General features: G+C 40.5%; 1 protein-coding gene across 1 annotated transcript in view; it reads left to right on the top strand.

The window, feature by feature from the left end:
- Npsr1 (neuropeptide S receptor 1) overlaps nucleotides 1–27,266 on the top strand; it is a 224,596-nt gene that overhangs the window by 168,058 nt on the left and 29,272 nt on the right. Inside the window, exons 5-6 of the mRNA NM_001106808.1 lie at nucleotides 21,929–22,022; nucleotides 24,965–25,166. Coding sequence (NP_001100278.1) covers nucleotides 21,929–22,022; nucleotides 24,965–25,166 — 296 coding nt within the window. The remainder of the gene's footprint in view (nucleotides 1–21,928; nucleotides 22,023–24,964; nucleotides 25,167–27,266) is intronic.

Here is a 27,266-nt window from a genome sequence, read left to right on the forward strand (position 1 = left end):
TATTCACTTATGTGTATACATGACAATGATGTTTAAAAAAGAGGAAGCCATGAATTTGGAAGAATGGAGAGTGAAACAGGATGGGTAAGACAGTACAAAAAGAGGTACATGATATAATTATATTTTAGTATTTTACAGGTTTCTGATGAAGTTTTAAGAGCCAAAATACATTGCACTCTCACATAAGCAGATATATAGACCAATGAAACCAAGTAGAAACCACAAAAAAAAAAAGGATACATTTATATCCTACCGATTATCAGTGGTGATGTCAGGAATACACAACCGGGAAAGGTTATGCTCTGCAGAGAAAACACTGGGAAAAGTGGATGTATGAGAAGAGGAATGAACTCAGATCTTTATCTCACAGGAGGTACACAAGTATACTCAAATGTATTAAAATCTGAACAGAAGATTTAAAATTGTATCGCTATCAAAACAAAGCATAAAAGGAATGTCCCTAGGATATACCAAGGTGAGAAAAATTTCAGTGTGACCTTAAAAGCATAAGTAACAAAGAACAAAAACAGGCATTTGAGACTATATCAACCTAGAAAATATTTTTGCATACTAAATAAATAAATAAATAAATAAATAAATAAATAAATAATAAGAATAATAAAAACGAAGCAGAACCAATAGGATGAGAGGATATTTGTAAACCAAATCTGACTGTTGTTTTTTTTAAAGGCATGCTGACCAGGACTGGAGGAATGGCTCAGTGGCTAAAAGCATACATAGCCTGTTCTTTCAGAGGACTGCAGACTTAGCACTCACAGAGTGGCTCACAGCTATCTGTAACTCAAATTTCTGGGGATCCACCACCCCTTTCTATTTTCCTTGATGCCCACAACGGTGCCACAATGTGGTGCCCATTCATTCATACAGGCAAAACACACAGACGCACAAATTTTTCTAAATCTTAAAAATAATCTTTAAAAAGAAATATTGTCAGAATGTATAGGGAAACACAGCAAGCCAATAAGTGATACAATTTAGTCTAGTTGGATTGTGTCCTTTCAGGGTTTGTTTGGCTAAATCTAGTCACCTGCCAGGGCTCTCTGGACTCTCGAAAGAACATACACACACACACACACGCACACATGCACGCACGCACGCAGAGACTTTATATTTTAATCTGCCTAACTAGCTCAATTGGTTGCGTACTTTCAAACCTCCCCACGGCTTGCATACTCTCCCCTCCCCTCCGGTATTCTTGAATAAATACTTGCTAAATCTATATTTTATCTCTGCTACCCCCTGGGGCCACTTTCCCTGATTCTGACATGTTGGTGGACCTTTAAGTCTGATCTTTCTGCTTCTCTGTCATATTGTCATGGCAATTCTCTCCTTTCTCTCCTCTCCTGTTTCTTGCCCAGGAATCCTAAAAGTCCCGCCTCTTTAACCCTGCCCAGCCACTGCCCATTGGCTTTTTATTGATTAATCAAAAACCAATCGGGGACAGGGACCTCAGCATTAGGAAAGGCAGATTTTCATGTGATTTGGGGAGCCGAAATTAAGACAAAGCATTAGAACCAATCCCCATCAGGGAGTGCCAGACCCTTTAAGCAGTGGGACCTAGTGGGAGATCCCCAAGTTGCTGGGAATGTGTTCAGAGGTAGACTCTGTAAAAGGAACAAGGCAGCTTCCGTTACATATGTGTTTCCTGTTCTAACTTTGGTTCTTATGCACTCTTGCTCCACCAGCCATGGACCCTTATCAATGTAAGAGCTCATCTCAACAAGCTGCTTGACCATATCTGTAAGATAAACTCTCTCATTTATAAAGTTACTTGGTATTGGATTTTTATTATAGCAATGAAAATATAATTAACAAAATTTTAAAAAATCAATAAATTCCAAATGACTTATTAGCCATTTCTCAGAATGAGGCATATAAGTAGCCAATAGATATTGAAGAAACACAGCCTCTCTAATCATCGGGAAATGCAAATGGCAATGGTAATAAAATATAACCCCATACATTTTAGGTTAAGATGATTTTTATTGGATATTTTTATTTACATTTCAAATGTTATCCCCCTTTCCTGCCTCTCCGAACTGACATTCCCCTACACTGGGGCATCGAGACTTGGCATGACCAAGGGCTTCTCTACTCACTGATGCCCAACAAGGCCATCCTCTGCTACATATGCAACTGGAGCCATGGGTCTCTTCATGTATACTCTTTGAATGATGGTTAAGTCCCTGGGAGCTCTGATTGGTTGGTATTATTGTTCTTATGGGGTTGCAAACCCCTTCAGCTCCTTCAATCCTTTCTCTAACTACTCCATTGGGGACCTCATTCGCAGTCAATGGTTGGCTATGAACATCCTCTGTATTTGTCATGCTCTGGCAGAGCCTCTCAGGAGAGAGCTATATCAGGCTCCTGTCAACACGTACTTCTTGGCATCAAAAATACTGTCTGTATTTGGTGGCTGGATGTATATGGGCTGGATCCCCAGGTGGGGGAGGCTCTAAATGGACTTTCCTTCAGTCTCTGCTCCAAACTTTGCCTTCATATTTCCTCCTATGAATATTTTTGTTCCACCTTATAAAAAGGAGTGAAGCATCCCCACTTTGGTCAACCTTCTTCTTAAGCTTCATGTGGTCTGTGGATAGTATCCTAGGTAATTTGAGCTTTTAGGCCAATATCCACATAGCAATGAGTGCATACCATGTGTGGTTTTTTGTGATTGGGTTACCTGACTCAGGATGATATTTTCTAGTTCCATCCATTTGCCTAAGGATTTCATGAAGTCATTGGTTTAAATAGCTGAGTAGTACTCCATTATGTAGATGTACCATATTTTCTGTAACCATTCCTCTGTTGAGGGACATCTGTTTCTTTTCCAACTTCTGACTATTATAAATAAGGCTGCTATAAATATAGTGAAACATGTATCCTTATTATATGTTGGAGCATCTTTTGGGTATATGCCCAGGAATGATATAGCTGGATCCTCAGTTAGTAGCATGTCCAATTTTCTGAGGAACCTCCAGACTGATTTCCAGAGTGGTTGTTCAAGCTTGCAATCCCACCAACAATGGAGGAGTGTTTCTCTTTCTCCACCTCCTCTCCAGCATCTGTTGTCACCTGAGTTTTTGATCTTAGCCATTCTGACTGGTCTGAGGTCGAATCTCTGGGTAGTTTTGATTTGCATTCCCCTGACTAAGGATGTTGAACATTTCTTAAGTACTTTTCAGACATTCAATATTCCTCAGTTGAGAATTCTTTGTTTAGCCATGTACCCCATTTTTAATAGGGTTACTTAATTCTCTGGAGTCTAATTTCATGAGTTCTTTGTTTACATTGGACATTAGACTTTCATTGGATATAGGATTGGTAAAGATCGTTTCCCAATATGTTGGATGCCATTTTGTCCTATTTACAGTGTCCTTCGCCTTACAGAAGCTTTGAAATTTATTAAGCCCCATTTGTCAATTTTGGATCTTAGCACATAAGCCATTGGTATTCTGTTCAGGAAAATGTTTCCCATGTGTTTGAAGCTCTTCACCACATTTTCATCTATTAGTTTGAGTGTATCTGCTTTTATGTGGAGGTCCTTGATCCACTTGGACATTAGCTTTGTACAGGGTGATAAGAATGGATCAATTTGCATTCTTCTACATGCTAACCTCCAGTTGAACTAGCACCACTTGTTGAAAATGCTATCTTTTTTCCCTGGATGGTTTTAGCTCCTTTATCAAAAATCAAATAACAATAGGTGTGTGGGTCCATTTCTGGGTCTTCAACTCTATTGCATTGATCTACCTGCCTGTCTCTGTACTAATACCATATGGTTTTCATCACTACCGATCTGTAATTCGGCTTGAGGTCAGGGATGGTGATTCCCCCAGAAGTTCTTTTATTCTTGAGGATAGTTTTATCTATCCTGGATTTTTTGTTATTCCAAATGAATTTGCAAATTACTCTTTCTAATTCTATGAAGAATTGAGTTGGAATTTGATAGGAATTGCATTGAATCTGTAGATTGCTTTTGGCAAGATGGCCATTTTTATATTATTAATCCTGTCAATTCATGAGCATGGGAGATCTTTCCATCTTCTGAAATCTTCTTCAATTTCTTTCTTCAGACATTTGAAGCTCTTGTCATACAGATCCTTCACTTGCTTGGTTAGAGTCACACTGAGATATTTTATGTTATTTCTGACTATTGTGAAGGGGACCATTGCCCTAATTTCTTTCTCAGCCTATTTATCTTTTGAGTAGAGGAAGACTACTGATTTGTTTGAGTCAATTTTATATCCAGCTGCTTTGCTGAAATGACCAGGTTCAGAAATTCTCTGGTGGAATTTTGGGGGTTACTTAAGTATACTATCATATCATCTGCAAATAGTGATATTTTTATTTCTTTCTTTCCAAATTGTATCCCTTTGGCCTCTTTTTGTCGTCTGATTGCTCTGGCTAGGATTTTTTGAGTACTGTATTGAATAAGTAGGGAGTGAGCAGCCTTGTCTAGTCCTGATTTTAGTGGGATTGCTTCAAGTTTCTCTCCATTTAGTTTGAAGTTGGCTGTTGGTTTGCTTTATATTGCCTTTGCTACATTTTGGACTGTGCTTTGAGTTCCTGATTTTTCCAACACTATTAACATGAAGGGGTATTGAATTTTGTCAAATGCTTTCTCAGCATCTAATGAGATTATCTTGTGGGGTTTTTTCTTTAAATAGTGGCTTACAGTGACAGATTTCTGTATATTGAACCATCCTTGCATCCCTGGGATGAAGCCTTCTTGATTATAACAGATAATCATTTTGATGTGCGCTTGGATTCGGTTAGTGAGAATTTTATTGAGTAATTTTGCATCGATATTCATAAGGGAAATTGGTCTGATTTTTTCTTTCTTTGTCGGGTCTTTGTGTAGTTTAGGTATAAGCGTAATTGTGGCTTCATAGAATGAATTGAGAAGTGTTCCTTCTGTTTCTATCTTGTGGAATAGTTTAGACAGTATTGGTATGAGGTCTTCTTTGAATGTTTGATAGGATTCTGCACTAAACCCATCTGCTCCTGGGCTTTTTCTGGGTGGGCAGTTTTTCACTGCTGCTATTTCTTTAGGAATTATGGGACTGTTTAGATGGTTTACCTGACCCTGATTTAACTTTGGTACCTGGTATCTTTCTAGAAAATTGTCCGTTTCATTCAGACTTTCCAGTTTTGTTGAATATAGGCTTTTGTAGTAAGATCTGAGGACTTTTTTGGATATCCTCAGTTTCTGTTGTTACGTCTCCCTTTTCATTTCTGATTTTGTTAATTTTGATACTCTCTGTGTGTGTCCTCTGGTTAGTCTGGCTAAGGGTATCTATCTTGATGATTTTCTCAAAGAACCAGTTTCTGGTTTTGTTGATTCTTTGTATAGTTCTTTTTTTTTCTACTTGGTTGATTTCATTCCTGATTATGATTATTTCTTGCCTTCTACTCCTCTTGGGTTTATTTGCTTCTTTTTGTTCTAGAGCTTTGAGGTGTGCTGTCAAGTCACTTGTGTATGCTCTCTCCAGTTTCTTTTTGGATGCACTAAGACCTATGAGTTTTCCTCTTAGCACTGCTTTCATTGTGTCCCATAAGTTTGGCAATGTTGTGCCTTTCTTATCATTAAATTCTAAAAAGTCTTCAATTTCTTTCTTTATTTCTTCCTTAACCATGTTCTCATTGAGTAGAGCATTGTTCAACTTCCATTTGTATGTGTACTTTCTGTTGCTTTTTGTAGTTATTGAAGACCAGCCATAGTCCCTGGTGATCTTATAGGATGATGCATGGGATTATTTTAATCTTCTTGTTTCTGTTGAGGCCTGTTTTGTAACCAATTGTACTATCAATTCTGGAGAAGTTACCATGAGGTCCTGAGAAGAAGGTATATTCTTTTCTTTTAGGGTGAAATGGTCTATCAATATCTGTTAAATCCATTTGGTTCACAACTTCTGTTAGTTTCTCTGTGTCCCTGTTCAGTTTCTGTTTCCATGATCTGTCCATTTCTGAGAGTGGGGTGCTGAAGTCTCCCACTATTGTGTGAGGAGCTGCCAATGTGTGCTTTGAGCTTTAGTAATGTTTCTTTTATGACTCTAGGTGCCCTTACATTTGGAGCATAGATATTCAGAATTGAGAGATCATCTTCGTGGATTTCCTTTGATGAATATGAAGTGTTCTTTCTTATCATTTTTGATAACTTTTGGTGAAAACTCAATTTTATTCAATATTAGAATAATATTAGAATAATACTCCAGCTTGTTTCTTGGGACCATTTGCTTGCAATATTGTTTTTCACCCTTTTACTTGGAGATAGTGTCTGTCGTTGTCACCGAGGTGTGTTTCCTATATGCAGAAAAATCCTGGGTCCTCTTTACCTATCCAGTCTGTTAGTCTGTCTTTTTATTTGGGGAATTGAGTCCATTAATATTGAAAGATATTAGTGACCAGTGATTGTTTCCTGTTAGTTTTGTTGTTAGAAGTGGAATTATGTTTGTGTAACTCTCATCTTTTGGGCTTGTTAAAACATTACTTTCTTGTTTTTTCTAGGGTGTAGTTTCCCTCCTTGTGTTGGAGTTTCCCATCTACTATCATTTGTGGGGCTGGATTAGCGTTAAGATATTTTGTAAATATAATTTGGTCGCAGAATATCTTGGTTTCTCCATCTATGTTAATTGAGAATTTTGCTGGATATGGTAGCCTGGGCTGGCATTTGTGTTCTCTTTGGGTCTGTATGACATCTGCCCAGGATCTTCTAGCTTTCATAGTACCTGCTGAAAAGTCTGGTATGATTCTGAAAGGTCTGCCTTTATATGTTATTTGACCTTTTCCCCTTACTGCTTTTAATATTCTTTGTTTTGTGCATTTGGTGCTTTGACTATTATGGAATTTCTTTTCTGGTCCAATCTATTTGGAGTTCTGTAGACTTCTTGTATATTTATGGGCATCTCTTTCTTTAGATTGGGGAAATTTTCTTCTATAATTTCCTTGAAGATATTTACTGACCCTTTAAATTGGGACTCTTCACTCTCTTCTATACCTATATCTTTAGGTTTGATCTTCTCATCGTGTTCTGGATTTCCTGTATGTTTGGGGTTAGGAGCTTTTTGCATTTTGCATTTTCTTTGATGGTGTGTCAATGTTTTCTATGGTATCTTCTGCCCCTGAGATTCTCTCTTCTCTCTTTTTTATTCTGTTGGTAATGTTTGTGTCTATGACTCCTGATCTCTTTCCTATGTGTTCTATCTCCAAAATTGTCTCCCTTTCTTTATTGTTTCTCTTTCCATTTTTAGATCCTGGATTTTTGTGTTCAACGCCTTCACCTGTTTGGTTGTATTTTCCTCTAATTCTTTCAGGGATTTTTTTGTGTTTTCTCTTTAAAGGCTTTTACCTGTTTACCTGTATTGTCTTGTATTTCTTTAAGGGAGTTATTTATATCCTTCTTAAAGTCCTCTAACATCATCGTGAGTTGTGATTTTAAATCAAAATCTTGCTTTTCTGGTGTGTTTGGGTATCCAGGGCTTGCTGTGGTGGTGGATCTGGGTTCTGATGATGCCAATTGACCTAAGTATCTGTTGCTTAGGTTCTTGCCCTTGCCTCTCACCATCTGCTTATATGTTAATTGGTCCTGCTGTCTTTGACAGTGGCTTGACTCTTCTGTAAGCCTGTGCGTCAGCACTACTGGGAAATCAGTTCTCTCCTAGAGGGATCTAGATACAGAAAGCTGTGGCACAGGGTCAGCTCAGGGTGCAAACAGAAACCTGAAGGATCCTGTCCCAGACTGCTTTTCAATTCCTGTGTCCTGAGGGCTCCAGGCCCGTCCCTCAGAGCAGAAGTGATGGTCTTACCTGTGCTCTCATGTGTGTCACCACTCCTGGGAGACCAGCTTTCTCCAGGTGGGGATCTGTTTACAGATAGCTGTGGCCAAGCGGACTGTTATTAAAATTAATAAGGGCTGACAAGGGCATGGGGATAAAGCAATACTCATACCTGTAAATGTCTTTTTATTAGCCAAGATGGGAAACTATGTAGCCACTGTGGAAAATGGTATGGAAATGTTAAGAAACAATTTTAAAAAAAGCATGTTCTAGATATCCTAATTCCAAGTACATATTCTCAGCATATGAAGCTGGCCTACCAAATAAATACTGGCCCTTTCATATTCATTGCAGTATTATTGATGTTAGCGCATGCATGGAACATTCTAAGTATGGAATGAGTAAATAAAGAAATAGGACACATACACAGTGATATATATATATTTATGTATGAATAATATTTGGTTAATAACTTCTGTTAAATATACACATGTACACATACTCATACACATAAACATACAGTGAAATATTATTCAGAATTTAAAAGTAATAAACCTTAGCATCTGCCCCAAAATGGCTGTACCTTAAGTGGAATAGATGAGGCACAGAAATAAATACACAGTACTATTTCTCTTATGTGTGGAATCTAAACATATTAAGCCCACATACATAGAATAAAGTTCTTACCAGACTGTAGAATGAACACATCAGAAAGATAGTGGTCAAAGGGCATGGCATTTCAGTTGCCGGAATAAGCTCTGGAGAACTATTATTGCATGGACTGATGCCCACAGATAATAAAATATTTTGTATACTGGGAAATTATTAAGGGAATAAATTTTATGTATTTTTTAATCACAAAAAATAAGCATGTGAGATAAAACTTATTAAGAGCTTGCTTTTATTCAGGAATAATTCTGGGTCAAAAAATTTGAAGGTAAGTTGGTGACCCCATCCTTCCACTGTGGGCCCTGTCTATCTACTGGAAGTGGTCTCTTCAGGTTCCGTCTCCCCACTGTTGCCATTTCAGCTAAGGTCAGGAAAAGCCATCCAGGGACAGGCTCAACTTTGGATCTATCCATGGTTGAGCACCAAACCATGACACTACTATTGATGGCATGGCATGCTGTGCTTGCAAAGAGGAGCATAGCATGGCTATCATCTGAGAAACTCTACCAGCAGCTGACTGAGACAGATGCAGATAAGTATGGCTAACCACTGGACTGAGGTCAGGAAGCACTATGAAAGAGTTAGGGGTTGAAGGAGCTGAAGGGGATGTTCCCACAGGAAGAACAACAGTATCATCTAACCCAGACCACTGGGAGCTCCCAGGGACGAAGTGACCAAGCAAAGGGCATAAACGGGCTCACCTGTGGCTCATATGTAGCAGAGGACTGCCTTGTTGACCTCAGTGGAAGAGGATGCACCTGATTCTGTAGACTTCATGCTCCAGAAAAGGAAGATGGGGAGAGTAAGCTGGGAGTGGAGGGTAGTGGGAGGAAGCACACTATTTCAGGCAAAGAAGGAGTGGGGATGAAGTGAAAAACTCTTAGAGGGGGAATTGGGAAGAGGGCAACATTTGGAATAAAAATAAATAAGATAATTTAAACAAAACCAGACTCAGAACAAAAGAGCTTGCTTTAGCCAGTGGATGATGTGCATAGGTATATAACTTTCCGTGAACCATAAATTCACAAGTTTTACTTGTCAATTTAAATAAATGAGTAAAGAAGTAAAGAAAAATGATTTTTTCAGAACTGCTCATTTTTAACAAAAATATGAAATATGCAAAGAAGCAAGAGAGACTCTCATTTATAGGAAAAATGATAAAACATGACGTTATTTCTGAGGAATACCAGCCAGTGAATATGCAATATGAAGATTTAGCATAAGCTATTTTAAATAAGGTCAGTGAACTGGGCACATAAGCCATTTTGTGGGAAATGGTAATAAACACTCAAAGCATTAAAGCCAGATCATACAGAAATCTGAGAATAGAAAACTAAAAACTTAAAATAAAGTGTTTACTAGTGGTATGGAAAACAGTCACAAGATCAACCACATTTAAAGTACAAATATAATAAACCAAGTCTTCATGAACTGAAAACCGACATGAAAACACACATCTTTTCCAACTGCAATGGGAGAAAACTAGAAGGTAGTCAGTAATGGGCAGAAGGATTCGATACAACCTAGGTAGTTGTATTTTAAAAAATAAAAGAGAAACTTAAAGAATTTGAAATGAAGTGTAATAAATACACACATAAAGATTTTTTTACGAAGTGAGGATGAGAGTGTTAGCAGTGATAAACTAAACCGAGAAAGAAGAGAGACACGAGATGCACAGCCTCACTCCTAATTCAAGGAGAGAAGGAAAGAACCAAATCAATCCAAACTCTGCAGAAAGAATTAAGCTGTGTCTTAATTTGGGTTTCTATGGCTGTGAAGACACCCATGACCACAACAACTCTTACATATTCTTATAATTGAGTCTGGCTTATACTTCAGAGGTTTGGTCCATTATCATCATGGTGTCATGCAGGAAGATATGGCACAGCAGAGATAGTTGAGAGATCTACATTGCCAGGGTCTAGCCTCGACACAGGATCAGAGTCCTCATCTGGAAGCTATCTGGAAGGCACATAATAAATATATAGAGAATCTCTTCTCTCTCTCTCTCTCTCTCTCTCTCTCTCTCTCTCTCTCTCTCTCCCTCCCTCCCTTCCTCCCTACGTCACCGCTTTTTCATTCACTCTCACACTCACTCACACACTCACTCCATCATTGACGCCTTCATGTGCTCTCTCACTCGCTCTCACATTTCCCCCAATCTCTAGCCTTTCTCTTGTCCCAGTCTTTTATTGATAAATTGATAATCCAAAGGCAGGTAGAAAAAAGACACTGTATAATCACTGCCAAACCAAATTCAAAAGAATAACCACATCCCACAAAGAACTCAAAATTACAAGTGTTCCCCAAAGTTTCAAGTTTCCCCTATTCCCAAACCTATGGCCAAAATAGTAATAATTACAAATTTATCATTATTTAAACTTTAACTTTTGACTTATTATACTTCAGAGCTCAAAGCTCTGAGGTCAGCTACTTGCATTTTCCTTTGAAGCTTTAATGATAAATGACATGGGCAAAGCTGCCAGGCAGTGGCCAGAAAGAATCAAGTTAACCCTTAACTCGGTGGTTCAGCTAGCTTTCTGTTCCTTTACGTTGCACACAATGACTTTCACAAGAGTCCCAGTATTTTGACTTAGTTTTACTAGTATATAATGTTATGTATTCTATACTTCCTTATCCAGAAACCAGTCTCAAATGTTATATAAAACTTATTTCCTAATTTCAATTACTTTTTTCCTTTCTTAAGATCCCAATGTTGGCTCTAATTCATTTTCTAATAATCTCTTTAAACCTTCTTTGCAAGCCAAGCATTAATCTGGAGCTACCATTGTGCAGTTATTACATTATTTCCAAGAGGAGAACACATTGCATGCACCTGGGCCATTAGGGCTGTGCTGTGCTGTGCCCCTATGCCTCAGTTTCCAATTGTTTAAGAATCATTACATCAAAGAACATCTAGTTTCACAGAATTCACCAGAGCAGAAGGAGAAAGAAGAAGGAAAGTCAGATATAATAGAATAATTATGCACACCAAGGCCAACTGAAAGGCAGTCACGCACAAATGAATTCTATACAGCCGTTGTCCAGGGCTAAGGTTAGGAGAAATGGGAGCAACCAGTTTTTACAAAGAGCTGCTGCGGGCTACTGAGATGTTTCCAAGCCAGCCCACTGCAGGAAGCCTCTTATTTCAGATGGCTGGTCCCCTGGAAGGATGTGGCTCCTGCTTCTTGGGGTCCCAGGCGCCACCTATTTTTATAAGGAGCTGCCTCGGGCTTCTGAGATGTCCCCATCCCAGACTACGGCTGGCAGTACCTGTCATCAGGCTGTCCCCAGCACTACATCTGGATCTGCGAGCAACAGGAAGAGAGACTGGACCACTGGAAGTAGCGTGAGCGTCTGAAACTTCAAACTCCATCCCCAGTGACATAGTTCCTCCAACAATGCTACACCTACTCCAGCAAAGCCACACCTACTCCAGCAAAGCCACACCTACTCCAGCAAAGCCACACCTCCTAATAGTGCTGCTCCCTGTGAGCCTATGGAGGCCATTTTTATTCAAACCGCCAAAACCTGAAATAGACAATTGGAAGAAAAAATGGAAAGTAAAGAGTAAGTAGGAAAGATTAATAAAACCAAATTACTTTTTTGAAAGGATGAATTAAATCAATCCTGTTTTACCTATAAAAATAGAAATATCAATCAATAAAATTCAAGGTTACAGGGAAAATATTAAGTCTAATGTCATAGAAATACCAACAACCCTGAGGCTATTATGAATTAGTATATGCCAACAAATCAGATAACATGGAAGAAACTGAAATGTACAAGCTACATAGATGAAATAATCAATTAGTATAAAGTTTAAAGAGAGCAATAATGATTGCCAGATTGGATAGTAATCAAACAACTCCCCACAAAAAAATTCCAGGCCCAGATGTCTTTATTGATTTATTCTCCATAATATCAAAAAAAAGGGAATTCTCACCCATCTATCAAACTCTTCTCCCAAATTGTGAAATGTGGATATACATCCAATTTACAGGACTGGCATTATATGCATACCAAAGTCAAAGCACTACAGAAAACAATACCTAGAAGCCAACACCTCTTGTTAGCATAAGTGCAAGAAAATCAATAAAAATAATTTCTAGAACACATTGAGGATCACACATCTTAAGAAGTCGAATTTATTTGAAGGGTGCAAGAAGAGTTCAATACTCAGACTTCACAAAATGATTCAGCACATACATGTTAATATATGGAATGGCAGATTCCAACATTGTCCTTTTCTGCAGGATCATTTTGGCATGTGATATTTTTTGTAGTTACATACAAATATCAATTTTAGAATAGATTTTTCTATTTCTGTAAGTAATGATATAGGGATTTTGATTGGAACTACACTGAATCTACAAATAGATTTCAGTAAAATGTTCTTCATAATAATCTACTAACCCATGAGCATGAGATGTCTCACCATATTCTTGGGCCTTTCTCTATCTTTAAAGGTTTAAAGTTTTCATTGTAGAGGTTCTTCGTTTTCTTGGTTAGATTTATTTTCTTTGCGGGCTACTGTGAATAAAGGTATGACCATGACTCTTTCTCTGTGTTTGTTGTTGGTTATAGCAGTGTCTTCTAGGTTAGCTGTTCCCTTAGTAAAGGAAGTGTCCTCCCTTATCTCTTCTCCTTATTGTACTTTGATCTCTATTTTGTCAGATGTAAGGAGAGTGATGCTCTCGCCTGCTTTGTGGTTCCATTTAATTAGAGTACTTTTATCTATCTTTTTACTCCAAGTTGGGAGCTACCTTTAAAGCTAAGATATGTTATTGTATTTAAAATTAATTGGGGGTTTCAACCCCACCTTTGATCATTTAGTTCCTAGATAAAAGACACAAAACCTTTACATTTACAATAAGCACTTGGCTTGGGCAGATGCCCACCGTCTATGCTATTTTATCCACTTCCCTGTCAATAACCCTGAGATATGACTTGTCATGTTCTGCCTGGGTTGCTCTTAATCCAATTGGCCAGTCCTCGTAGCCAGTTCTCATGATCCCTTACCCCATGTCATCTTCTCTCTCTTCCTCTCCCTTCTCTCCTCCTCATGTTCTCTGCTTCATAACCCAAGCCCTGGAAAGTGAAGCCCTACTTACCTTTCTTCTGCACAGCTATAGGCTATAGGCATCTTTACTTAACCAATAGTTTTAAATTAAGGAGCAAGGTTACATAGCACCCCTTGGTGTGCATGAGGATTTCCTCCTCCCTGAGGGAAGAAGGTCTTGGAGGCCAGAATTTAGCATTACAATATGCTTCTTGTAGACAAGATAGATATATTTTTGTCTTGCTGCCCATGTATGTATGGTGTGAGGGCCATCCACTAGTGTGTTGGAATCCCGTGAGTGGTTACATCTTCAAAAAGAATCATTCTCTCCATTCCAGAAACTATCCTCTACAAATAGTCCTCAGTAAGCATTGTTCCTGGAGCTCATCTACCATGTTTATGTGGAAATTGGACTGGTTTGATCTTGTTCTGGTTTATAGGTAACCTCAGATGCTGTGAGTTCTTGATTGTGGTAGAGATGTAATGTCCAAAAGACAGAACCCTTACAAATTATTCTCCATTCTGCTTCTTCTTCTTCTTCTGAGATATTCCTTAAGCCTTGCATGGGTATACGTGAAAGGGAAGAGATATAGATGACCTTTGGGACTGAGCACTAACTCTCTTGTCAGTACTTTGAGAGTCATACATCACTCCCTTGACTGTTACTAAGTGCAGAGGGAAGCTTCTCTGGTCAAGGTTTAGTATAGCCCAGATCTGTGGTTATAAGCTTAAATATTTAGCAGACACTTTAATGGCATCAGTTAGCAAAATAACAATAGTAAATTCTTCACTAACACGTATGTAGTTAAGCCATGGGCTTTTGACCAGGATTACGGTGCTAGGCATGAATCCCCTTCTGTGAATCAGACATCAACTCCAATAAGAAAGTAGTTGGTTGGGATTGGGGATTTAGCTCAGTGGTAGAGCGCTTGCCTAACAACCGCAAAGCCCTGGGTTCGGTCCCCAGCTCCGAAAAAAAGAAAAAAAAGTAGTTGGTTACCTTCATAACTCTTGTGCCACTGTTGCACTAGAACATCTTACCTGACAAGTCAGTACTGCAGCGTTCAGGGTCCAATGCTGGCTACAACCACTCACGTGTTTTCTTCCTTAGCAACCCCCATAGTATCTTTCAACACTGAGAGACTGTCAGCATGAAAGAACTTTCCAGGCCAGTTTAAGATAGACTTTCCTGCTCTTCAATCAGAGTGATATGAGTTCTGGATCACCTGCGTTGAATGGATATTTTAATCTGAATTCAGTTGTTGTGGTTGTTATGCTGACTCTGCTGGGTTTGGAAGAACTAACATATATTTCATACCTGTGGCCAGTTAGTGTTGATCCGAGTCAGGAAGCTGAGGCAATTCCAGTTCAGCTAGGGAAAGGCACAGGCTCTGACCTGCTCTGCAGGTATTTCCTATGGGTCAGTAGAGAGGAGAGTGAACTGCGGGGCTAGAGAGGTGTGGCCTCTGACCTGAGGGGCAGCTGCTTCAGGTAGTGCTTAGCTGTGTGGCTGGTAGGCACAGATATTGGAGATATGGCTTCTGACTGGGGAAGCTGGCAAAGGCTTCACAAGTCCTGAAACTCAGTGCTTTGGGTACCAGTGGGCATGGGTTGTGGCCTCTATCTTTAGGGATGAACAGTTGACCAACATATATCCTGATACAGAGGAGTAAGTTGCTTATAAGGAAGTAGATGAAACTACTTCATATGGGGAAAGCAGATATCCCACAAGGCTGTCAGATGACAGGATTAGAATGCCAGAAGGAGGGGCTAACGTGATCGCTCTGCACTCAAGACCACATACGGTTCTTCTGGGGGACCTATGTTTGATTCCCAACACCCATGAGGCACTTAACAATGGTCTGTACTGCAGTGCAGAATATATCATCCCTCTTCTGGCCTCTGTAGGTACCGCATGCATATGGCACAGAGATATACATGCAGGCAAAATGTCCATGCCCATAAAATAAAAATAAATAACTCTTATAGAAATGCCATAGAGAAATGAGAATTTTGCCTATGCAGTGAGCAGGAGCTCATCCAGGTCCTCAGAGGGTGAAAATGGAGTGTCATGGGCAAGATAGGTAAGTACTCTATCCATAAGGCAAAGGAGGCACTCAAAGAGGCTCCTGAGATGGTGGCCTTCAAGGACCAGAAGGAAGGAAGGGTGTGTTCTTTCTAAGAGGACAGAACTGAAGTTCCCACAGGAGGGACAATGGGGCTCAACTTTCAAAGCAAAAGGTAAAGTCTTGCAGAAAGTAGCTTGAGACACAGCCTGGGGTGGTGGCATTAGTGTGCCCAAGGGAGGTGAGTGTGAGGGCTCTGCCTGGGAAGTCAGCAGTGAGAGTCCTGCAAAAAAGGAGAGTTCAAGAAGCAACACGGACAGCAGGATCCTGGGAGGGAGGCATGGCTGGGATTCCAGAAGGAATAGGAGAGTGTGGCTCTAGGCACCATGAGCAGACACAGTTCTAGGAAGGCTGTGGGGTTCCAGAGAGAGGAGAAAGAAAGAGCCCCACGGTCAGTGTGAGCAGTGGATATGACAGGATGACCAAGACACTCGATATGCCACCCGGCAAGAAATAGATTCACAAATTTGAGTGTATTGTGATTGATATCCAACTGTATAGCCATTAAATAATGCTCGCATATGTAAAATTGAATAAAAATGTTTACATGAGGATTGAACATGGTTAATTACAACACAAATACTATTTTTTTTTAAAAAAAACAGTTTTAATGTCTTCAGTTTCTACATAAAAAGAATTGGTCACAATAATTGCAGTTACCACTAGGGCATTCTGTAAAATATTGATGTATGCAATAAAAATACAATATTAAAACATAAACACAGATACTGCACCATTTAAAACAATCAATATGAATCACACACATAAGTATAATGCCATAAAACCCTTATGGGACACCTGGAAAGTTTAAAAAGACAACAGTATGAAAGCAACCGTCTTAAAAATAGGAAAGAGTAGGAGAATCACTAAAGATGGCAAACATGCATCTCATTAGTGAGTCGCAAGGTAGAACAAGAAGGTACCAGGACTCGTGTATTATACAACAGCCAGCTTAAAGGAAAGAAAGAGAAGCACTGGCAATACCCGACACTGGCATATTAACAAAGCCTTGGGCTCACTGTACTAGAACTAGAAATGACAGAGCTGTCATCCTGAGTGAGGTAACCCAATCACAGAAAAACACACATGGTATGCACTCATTGATAAGTGGCTGTTAGCCCAAATGCTCGAATTAGGTGCACAGAACATGTGAAACTCAAGAAGGATGATCAAAATGTGAATGCTTCACTCCTTCTTTAAAAGAGAAACAAGAATACCCTTAGGAGGGAATAGGGAGGCAAAGTTTAGAACAGAGGCAGAAGGAACACCCATTCAGAGCCTGCCCCACATGTGGCCCATACATATACAGTCACCAAACTAGATAAGATGGATGAAGCAAAGAAGTGCAGGCTGACAGGAACCGGATGTAGATCTCTCCTGAGAGACACAGCCAGAATACAGCAATTACATAGGCGAATGTCAGCAGCAAACCACTGAACTGAGAACGGGACCCCCGTTGAAGGAATCAGAGAAAGGACTGAAAGAGCTCGAAGGGGCTTGAGACCCCATATGAACAGCAATGCCAACCAACCAGAGCTTCCAGGGACTAAGCCACTACCCAAAGACTATACATTGACTGACCCTGGACTCTGACCTCATAGGTAGCAATGAATAGCCTAGTAAGGGCACCAGTGGAAGGGGAAGCCCTTGGTCCTGCCAAGACTGAACCCCCAGTGAACGGGATTGTTGTGGGGAGGGTGGTAATGGGGGGGGAGGATGGGGAGGGGAACACCCATATGGGTGGCTAGGGGAGGGGGAGGGGCTAGGGGCTAGGGGGATGTTTGCCTGGAAACTGGGAAAGGTAATAACAATTGAAATGTAAATAAGAAATAACCAATTTAATAAATAATAGAGAACAGAGAAAAAGAGTAACAATATTAATTTTAAATTTTGTATCAATATATAAAGATTTATAGCAATGAAAACCTTAAATCTGTATCAATATATAAATTCTATATCAATGTAAGAAATTATAAGTTTAGTTTTATATCAAATATAAAGGTTTTTTTTCAATGTAAAAAAATAAAGAAAATCAGTTTGACAGGGTCTTACCAAGTTAAGTGTAATTTCACTACACAGTTGGGCAATTTGTGGTCATAGACATTTGTGCAGTCGAGCGGGCAACTCATAGCCACACCATAAAGATGCATAGAGGTGATTTTAGCAGCTCTAGTAATTGCTAAACCCGATTACCAATCAAGATGCCCATCAACAGTTGAATGGATTAATAAGGCTTGTCATGACCCTGTGATATGACAATGAGAGGTTTTTTTCTGAAACATAAGAAAGTAAGCTGTCGATGCACATGAAGGAATAGTAAGTCACACATTACACAAAAGGAGCCAATCTGGTCAGCTAAATACCACGTGACTTCAGCTATGTCACATTGTCAAAGGGGCAAAGCTGTGTTAGAACATAAATCAGTGGTCCCTGGAGATTTGTAAGAAGAAAGGATGACTGGACGCTAGATATTTGTCATCACACTGTCAAAGCCCACAGAATGCAGGGACAAAGCCCGAACATTAATATAAACCACACAGCTTAGTTATTGATAATGTACCAAGACTGATCAACCAGTTTAATACCATACGAATCCAAGATATTAACACCAGTGCACATGCCATGCGATGTGGGCAACACAGGAATTCTCTGCACTATTTGTAGGACTTTGTAAACCCGAACCTGCTCTAAAAAACTCAAGCGCCTGGTTTTAACATTGGCCTAAGAATAGTAGTTTACATGAACACAATCTGGCGTTTTTCGAAGTGGAATCACTTGGCTTCCAGCACTTAAGTCTCACTTTCCTTTGCAGAATTGCCTCACATGTCACATTCTCTGGGTCATGTCTGTCAGAGTTGGGGGTGGGGTGGTGGGGAGACAGACATGTCCCCAGGCTGCCATCTGCTCTCCGAATGGCACCCCATATGCTGTTGGTGTGCAGACTTCCCATTGTTGACATTTATGAATTGACTATAATTGTACTGTGATTTCCTTCTTTGCTTGAGTTAATTGTGAAGATGTTTAAATTTCTGAGTGGTATTTTTTTTTAAATTGTTACTCATTTTAGCTTTGTCACTTGTTTGAGATATGTGAGTTGAATAAGTCCTACTTTTTGGGTTCTACTGAGAAATTTCTTTTGCGGATAATCTAGTATCTGACCAAATTTTTGTATGTTGTCTAGTTAGTTTGCATTTTGTACTAGGGAGTTCTACTTTGTCTATTTATATTTTGCAGGCCATTTTGCCTGTAAAGCCTTGAACATTTTGTTACATACATTGACAGTAATTATTACATCTACATTCATCAGTATTCTACTGATATTATGTGTTGTGTCTTTTATCAGCGGAAATAAATCTTTGGCACATGGGAAGCTGCTAGCTTTGAATTTGATTGGTATCAGACAGTATTTTAATAAAGGCCCTTGAATATTATTTTAGTTGTTTGTTATGCCTCTGAGAACTATTTTTAAATTCCAGTGTTATTTGTTTTTATTGATTTGTATCCTGAACAAAACATAGTTAGACCATACGGAAGGTTTTGTCTTAAATACTCTTTGTTCTAAGGAAAGAGATCAAGCCATTTATAATTATAGTGAGAAATTGTGTCCTGTATTATTTCAGGACCTCTTTGTGACTGTTTTCTTTGGAATTTTGCTTCTTGTGGATTTGTTTCAGATATAGTTACTAATTGTGAGAAGCTGAAAGAGTATTCTTCCAGGATATTTGTACCCTAACCCTGAGAATCTATGCCTGGGACATACCATATGTGACAGAAAAGGAATTGGCACATGTGATTACGAATGTGAAATATGGGATTATCCTAAATTAACTTAAGGAATCCTAAAATGCAATCGTAAGAGGGAAATACAGATCTGACACACAAGCAGAAGAGGAGGGACATTGTAGCACATAGGAAGGGGTTGCACTGAAGGCCACAGGGGTAGGATGCTGGCAGCTACCTGACTTGTTTTCAACTTCTGCTCTCCATGGAGGTAATAAATTGATGTTTAAGCCACCAAACCTACAGCTGCTTGCTATAAGAAGCACAGAAGACAGAGAAGTTAATTTTTCTCCATTTTAAATGTTTTCACCATTTATTTCATTACAACTTACCTTTCAACTTCAGATGTATCGCTCTCAAAGGCAGAGAGAAAACTACGTAAGACTCAATAACACTTTTCTCTTTTTCTTCTCTCCCCTCAGAGCATGACCCAGGTTCTTCCCTGAAATGTCACATCATACATTCCTAACTATCTGTGGATCTTTTTGCACTTTGAGGCCTTCCTTACATGGCATAGTTATTTTGTCCCCCTTCCTCTTGATTTTGAAACAGCTCTGATTCAGCTGGTGTCTCCTCCTGAAGACTTTGGAGGGGGATGTGGGGTGTTATATTTCCTTCCTTCATACATATCCAAAAAAAGCTGTTCTGTGCATTGGCACAGAAATGAAATTTACAAAATTCTTGGATCACAATTTTTCTTTCAAAACTCTGAACGCGTTCTTTGGCATTTACTTTTTATAGAAAAGCCTGGTAATTCGAGATGTATTTCTTTTAGATATCTTTATTTTATTTTACCAAACCTGGATGTTTGAAGATGTTTCATCTCAGAAGTTAAATATTCTTTCTGGCTGTGTCTCCACATCTGTCTCTCTTTGGTTAATATTGCTTGTAACCCTAAAAGTCTGCCTCAGTGCCTATTCCTCCTGTCTCAGATTCTGAACTGTGTCAATCACCCTCACCCCAACTCAAGACAGAATAGATGTCCAAGACTCAGTTCTGCCCAGCATATCCATCTTTCCAACTAACTCATTCCTTCCCAACTTTCTGTCATGCCAGCCTCTTGGCCCTGTGTGGTCAGCCTCACCCATGGTCCACACACAGAAACATCGGTTGTCTCTAAGGAGGCAATAGCTTGACTTTTCTTTAAACTTAACAACTCTCTTTCCATTTCTACCTCGGCTACTTTTTACACAAGAGAAATTCTTTCTCATGTCCCTCAGGTGGTGGTGGGAGATGACATTAGTCTCTGATCACTCTTTACTACACTGTCCCAACAACTTTAATGTGAAGAGCATGTGTGGTTATGTTATAGAGACCCCCCCAAAAAAGGAATGGGGCATGTAGTCCCTGACGTCTGATGTCCAGTCGTGTGGTTTTTAGACTATATGATGGTAGAGCCTTGAAATCATGGTTTTCATGTTCAACACCAGGGCCCTCAGTATGAGATAGGCTGTGCATGTGATGATTTTGCCTGACTGGCAAAATAAGGTAAGCTATAATATTCAAAGGATTGGCACTAAATGCATTATCAAATGACATTCCAAGTAACAATAGCTTTATACTAAATTGAAGTGCAGCTATAATGAGTTGATATTTGTCTGAAATGCAGAAAGCATGACAAAGGAACAAATTCTGAACGAATATGATCACCAAAGAGAAAGTCAGACTCTTAGCCATACACTACCATTTTCTATGGCCTCTAGATTTGACCACAAAAGCAGATATCTTACTGGCTTGTAGAAATTGCCTTCTGCTTACTCAGAAACTTTCCATTGAGAGCATACTTTCTGACATATCACATTTAACTAGATTCTACATAGGAACCCTTTGCGGAAGAGACGTTAACTTATATCCGAATTTCTTCCTCTACAGAGAATGCAATTAAGTCTCTTAGCTTAGGCTATTGAGAAGGTATGGATGAGGTCAATTGGAGGAGAGTCAGAAGGGAAGAACCGTAGGCTGCATCCAGCTCTGACAGACACTGGGAGGAAGGCAGTATGGGTAGGGGTGGGGGCTCTCCGTGGTTGATGCTGGGGCAAATGGCTGGAACAGGTGGACTCTGGGAAACCAGAACCCTTGCTTTACCTCTCAACTACTCTCGCTGATAGAAGGCAAATGAATTTTTGTTTCTGAACTATTTTTGGAATGTCAATTGTGGCAGAGAAAGTTAGGTTAGCTTTAAAGGTCAATTACAGATAAAAGTACCATGCAATTGTCAAGGGAGACTGATCTTGAAAAATGGCATGTCCAAGAAGACAGTTGAACACACAGAGAGAGCCGTGACCATCCCAAGCCTAACCTCAGTAGCAACACAGAGTCTTGCAGCAAAGCCCAGATCTGCTTCCAGTGGGGAGAGCCAGGCAGTGCCTCTATACCTCAACTCTCACCTCACTAGCTCCTTGGTTCAACCCTCTGGCTCTAAGTACCAAGAATACTATGTGTATGCCCTCTCCCATGTGAAGTCACACATGTCCTCTGGTTCCTGTCTTTAGGTTGTCCTGCTTTATGCCTCTACCTATGTCCTGGTGTCCCTCAGCATAGACAGATACCATGCCATCGTTTACCCCATGAAATTCCTTCAAGGAGGTGAGCAAACGGTCTTTCATAAAGATCCTGCTATGAGGTAGGGATATTTTTGCTAATATTTTATTGATGTTTTTCTCTGCCCTAACTTCTCCTTCTCCTTCTCCCTCCCTCCCTGCCTCTCTATCTCTCTCTGTCTCTCTCTCTTCCTCACTCTTCCTTTACTCCTCTTTCTTCACTATCTAATGGGTCAGAGTATCCAAAATTATAGCAAGAAAGTCTGGGTTCCAGAGTAGTGGAGGAATACTACCTGATCCTCACGCCATAAGAGAATTCCTTGGTGGGCCCAGGCTGTGGCTGTACTTCCGTCTAGCTCCTTAAGGTCCTTCCAGCAAGCACACTCTTACCTCAAAATGGGTGCTGTGCCTTCAAGCTCTTCACTCTCAAGAAGCAAATACCTGCCCCTCCTCATCCTCAAACCACAAAACTGAAAAGGTGAAAACAAAGGAATGTCACCTCAGTGCAGGATCCCTGGAAGAGAAAAGAAGGTGACCAATAATATCCTGAGCTGATGCTCAAAGTAGCGGGCACGGCTAGGAGTGCTGCTTGAGGGTGTACCTGGTGCAGGAGAAGAGGCAGAGCTCAGGAAACTCCAGGTCCCGAGGCAGGAGGGCGCCATGAAGGTTTCAGGACTCTCAAACCAGGTGGGAGGGATGGAGGGTCTGCGTCCATAGGGAACAGCACGGACATGCTGCTAATGGGGTCCCAGGAACCATCTGTGCTTTGATGATGAGCATTGCGTAGGACCGGCTAGCTGCCCTCTGCTCTGCACACAGCAGGCCTAAACCCATGGGCTGCTAACCTTCTCAGATATCCATAGCAACTGAAATTTGATTGGGAAAACAAGGAGAAAATCGGGTATCTTTTAGATGTGACAAAAGCTAAACTAAGGAAAATAAAGAATGCATCTAAAAGGCATCCCATAGAATCCTGTCCTGAAGAAGGCAAGTTGAGTAAGTGAGATCAGAGCCTTTTAGTAGATCTATAGAATGCCACCAGAGAGCCACAGGAAGTGGAGAGCTGTGGGAATTGCATTAATGGACCACACGTGAGTTCTTTTGCACTGTTCTTCAACAAAGTGACAGTGTCCTTAGCTAGCGACTACAGAGAGATTGAAACTATATGGGTTGTAAGGAACTAGATATAAAAATAATTAGTAATGCACCAGCAATGGTGAAGAAAAATATGTGTTAATATGAAAATAATCCCAAACTCTGATAGAACAAATGTTAGCAAAATAGCATATATATGCACATACAAACATAAGCACATGCCCACACAGACTCCTACACACAAACCAACAGACACATACTCACACAGAGAGACAGAGACAGAGAGAGACAGAGAGACAGAGAGAGAGAGCAAATAAAATTTTAAGTAAGTTGGAAAAGAATGGGCTTGTTAATATATAATATTGGACTAGCTTTGTAGTCAGGAGAAAACATTAATTCACTATGACACAGCTAATTAAATACAGACCCTGTTGGACCAGGAAAATGAGTCATTCAAACATGCAAGACTAAAGAACATAATGAGAAACCTTCCACCATCCTAAGAAGGACAAAGTCTTTACAGAAATCACATCAAAAGCAGAAGCAGTAGAGCAAATTATTTGTCACTGCATCAAAGTCTTCAAACATTTAGAGAATCATGAACAATAGCAAGAGGAAAAGTAGAAATTTGTACCAAAAAAGGCATAGAATTAATCTTTCTTTTACTTATTAATAATAATTATTATCTTACTTATTTATGTCTCAAATGCTGCACCCTCCCATTCACCTCTGAGAGGGTACTCCTCAAAGCATCCCTCCCTCCCTGGGGCATCAAGTCTCTACAGGATTAGATACATCCTCTCCTGAGGCCAGACAAGGGAGTCCTCTACTACACATGTGCCTGGGGTCTGGGGCCTGGGACCAGCCATGTATGCTCTCTGGTTAGTGGCTTAGTCTCTGTGAGCTCTTGGTGTCTAGGTTAGTCAACTCGATCTTCCTATGAGGTTGCTATCTCCTTCAGTTCCTTAAATCCTACCCCTCACTTCCACAGGGGTCACCTACCTCAGTCTAAAACTTAGCTGTATCTGCATCTGTCTCAGTCAGCTGCTGGTATAGCCTCTCAAAGGACAGTCATGCTAGCACAACATAGCATCTGTAACAGTGTCAAGGTTTGGTGCCCACCCATGGGATAGATTCAAAGCTGGACTGGTCATTACATCAGTCTCTGTGACAGCACGTGCTGACAAGGATGTGGTGAAAGGAGAACACTGATCCATGGCTGGCGGGATTGCAAACTGGTACAACTACTCTGGAAATTGATCTGGTAGTTCCTCAGAAATTTGGAAATAAATCTACCTGAAGACCCAGCTATACTGGCATATACCCAAAAGATGTTCCACCATATCACAAAGACCCATGCTCCACTATATTCATAGCAGTCTTATTCATAATAGCCAGAAATTGGAAACTAATATCTTTCTTATGACAATTTTAACAAAAACTTAAGAGCATTCACTAAAAACAAAACAAAAAAACCAAAAAAATGGAAAAGACATGAACACAGATAAAGAAACTTTAAGAATATCCACTAAAAACAAAAAAAAGAAAAAAGACATGAACATAGATTAAGAAACAAGCAATTATGAGACACACTGCTAATTAAAGAATTGCAAGATTAAACATGTAGAGAGGAAATTGTACCAGCCAGCTAAATGAGATTTTCAAAAGAATCTTCTTGGAGTCGGGGAAAAGTGAGATGTATGTGGGCCTGCACGCTCATGTGGAAGCTGTACACTGCAGAGGCCATTATAACCATTTGAAGAAACTAAGGCTGTAGGAGACACTGACAGGTCCTAGTGACTCCCAGCCAGAGGTCAGTCTCCATAGAGGACCCTGTGTGCTTCCCAAGCACGTGTCCAGGTGCCCAGGCATCTTTCTCTTTTCTTTAAGCAGAGAAGCAAGCCAAAGTCCTCATCGGAATAGCATGGAGCCTCTCCTTCCTGTTCTCCATCCCCACACTGATCATATTTGGGAAAAGGACACTTTCCAATGGTGAGGTACAGTGCTGGGCACTGTGGCCAGACGACTCCTACTGGACCCCATATATGACCATCGTTGCCTTTCTGGTGTACTTCATCCCCTTGACAATTATCAGGTAAGAGACCAGTGGGCTGGAGCCTCCCTTCGTGAGCATTGTTCTACTCTGCCCCTCCAGTTCAGTCACTGTTCCAAACTCCTTGTGGGAACTTGTCGGGATGCAGAATTCTATCTACTGCTACCATGGGCTAAACCCAGTTTTGCTGAAGCAGGATCAGGAGAGAAGAGCATTTATTGAGGATGTGCTCAGACACATACATTGTGCCAAGTGCCTGGGTCTCGTCTTTCCCAGTGCCATTCTGCAAAATAAATGACTCCATTTTGCGAAAATTAAAACTCAAGATCTGAGCAGTTAAGAAACTTAACATTGCACTGGATTGAAACCTTGGTCTGCCTGATTACACACCCTAATCTTTCTCCTATATCATAATCTTATAACCTTTCACATGCAAATTTTAATACTAGATCTGGGGATCTTAGAAATGAAAAGACAGACACACTTGAAACAATCTGAACACCAAAATGCAATAGTATGTTAATGCATGCTTGGATATATGGGCAGTGGGCTTTGGGATTGGAGAACAGTAGATAATGACTTTCCATTGTGGGATGCAGAAGAAGGAGGCATAGACTATTGTAAAAAGCCTTGGCAATCAAGTCACAGAATGGAATTCATTCTTGAGACCAGAGATGCCCGGAGCAGCCTACTCAAAGGTCGGAGGCTCTCACTCATTCACACAGCCAGGCTTCAGTGCAACAGTGGCCCTACCTGTGTGCATGTGGTGCATAAAAAATGAAATTCCCGTGGCAGTCCTGCATGTGAGCCATGGCAGTCCTGGACTTTTGAGGTGTCCTTTACCTGCCAGGATGGGTCACATCAAGCAACGGGAAAAGCAGGTCAGCCTTTGGTCTGTGGTAGCACACAAACACTCTACAAGGGTGAGCTCTGACAGACAATGTGGAAGACTCTTGGCCTTTTCCTAGGCCAGAGAAAAGCAGTATATTTTATTTGAGCTTCCCAAATGGTGAGTTAGGAAAATACATCTTGTTGCTTTGATATGCATCTGTTTTACTTGTCTTTCTCCTTGGCTATTTCTAAGCATCTCCTGACATTATGGAAAATTGCCTGCTTTGTGCTCAGGGATCACTTTTGCTTTCCTGAAACCCTAAAGCTGGGAGAAATCACCCTCCAGCTGTGACATTTTCTCAAGGGTTTAGCAGTGACTGGCACAGCCAGGTCACTAGCTTCTCTGAGATCAGTAGCTGTCCAATCGTCTTTTCTGAAAGAGCAAACTAACATCCGCATCTGTGGCAATGTTCTGCCCTCCCATCCACCAATCTGCATGAGAGAGGGCCGGGTGGAAAGGTGAAATTCTAAGTTTATGTAACCAGCCCAAAGGTAAGAAGCAGCAACAGAAGCACAAGAGTCCAGTGGCTGGCCGTGGGTGGGGCTTCACTCCAGATTGATTTCTCCGCCTTCATTAAGCCACGCCTTCTAAGTCGCCACTTACCCAGAAGGTGCCCCCAGCAGGAGACCGGACAGATTTATCAGGAAGTCTGTGACTCTGAGATTTCTACGTTTTTAAGTAGGACTGCTCCTCCAGACTGCCTGCTGCTTAACTTGTTCGTGTGCTTGAAAAGTCAAGGCTGAATTTGTTTGGGAAATTGTTTCAAAGGGGTTTCATTTCCCCCTCTCCACAGCAGCACCTCCTTCCTGGCTGCCGGTGACCTTCCATGTCCTTGAGCTTCTTGGAAGCATTTCCTGTCTGTCAGGAAGCCAGAGGGTCAACCACTAGCTTTACTGCTTTCTAAGCTAAGAGCTGGCTTCTCTCTGAGGAGCAGGGCATTCTCTGCTTCTTGAACCAATCACAAGCACACACTGCACTAGCTAGTCTGTCTGTATGTCTTTCCTCTCTGTCTGTCTCTCACTCTCTCTTCCTGTCTTTTTCTCCTATTCTTCCTCCTCTCTCCCTTTCTCCCCCCTCCCTCTTCTTTTTTCTTTATTCTGACCACCCCTGCCTTGATTCCATTGTTGTTGATAACCTCTTCGAGGGAAGGTTTAATAAACTTAATTCCAAGCTTACTTAAACTAAGAGACAACTCAATGGTGTGCACTCACCTTGGTGGCCATACCTCTGACTTCTTGATCATGCTAAAT

The sequence above is a fragment of the Rattus norvegicus genome, chromosome 8 (assembly GCF_036323735.1).
Source record: "Rattus norvegicus strain BN/NHsdMcwi chromosome 8, GRCr8, whole genome shotgun sequence".
Taxonomy (NCBI): Eukaryota; Metazoa; Chordata; class Mammalia; order Rodentia; family Muridae; genus Rattus; species Rattus norvegicus.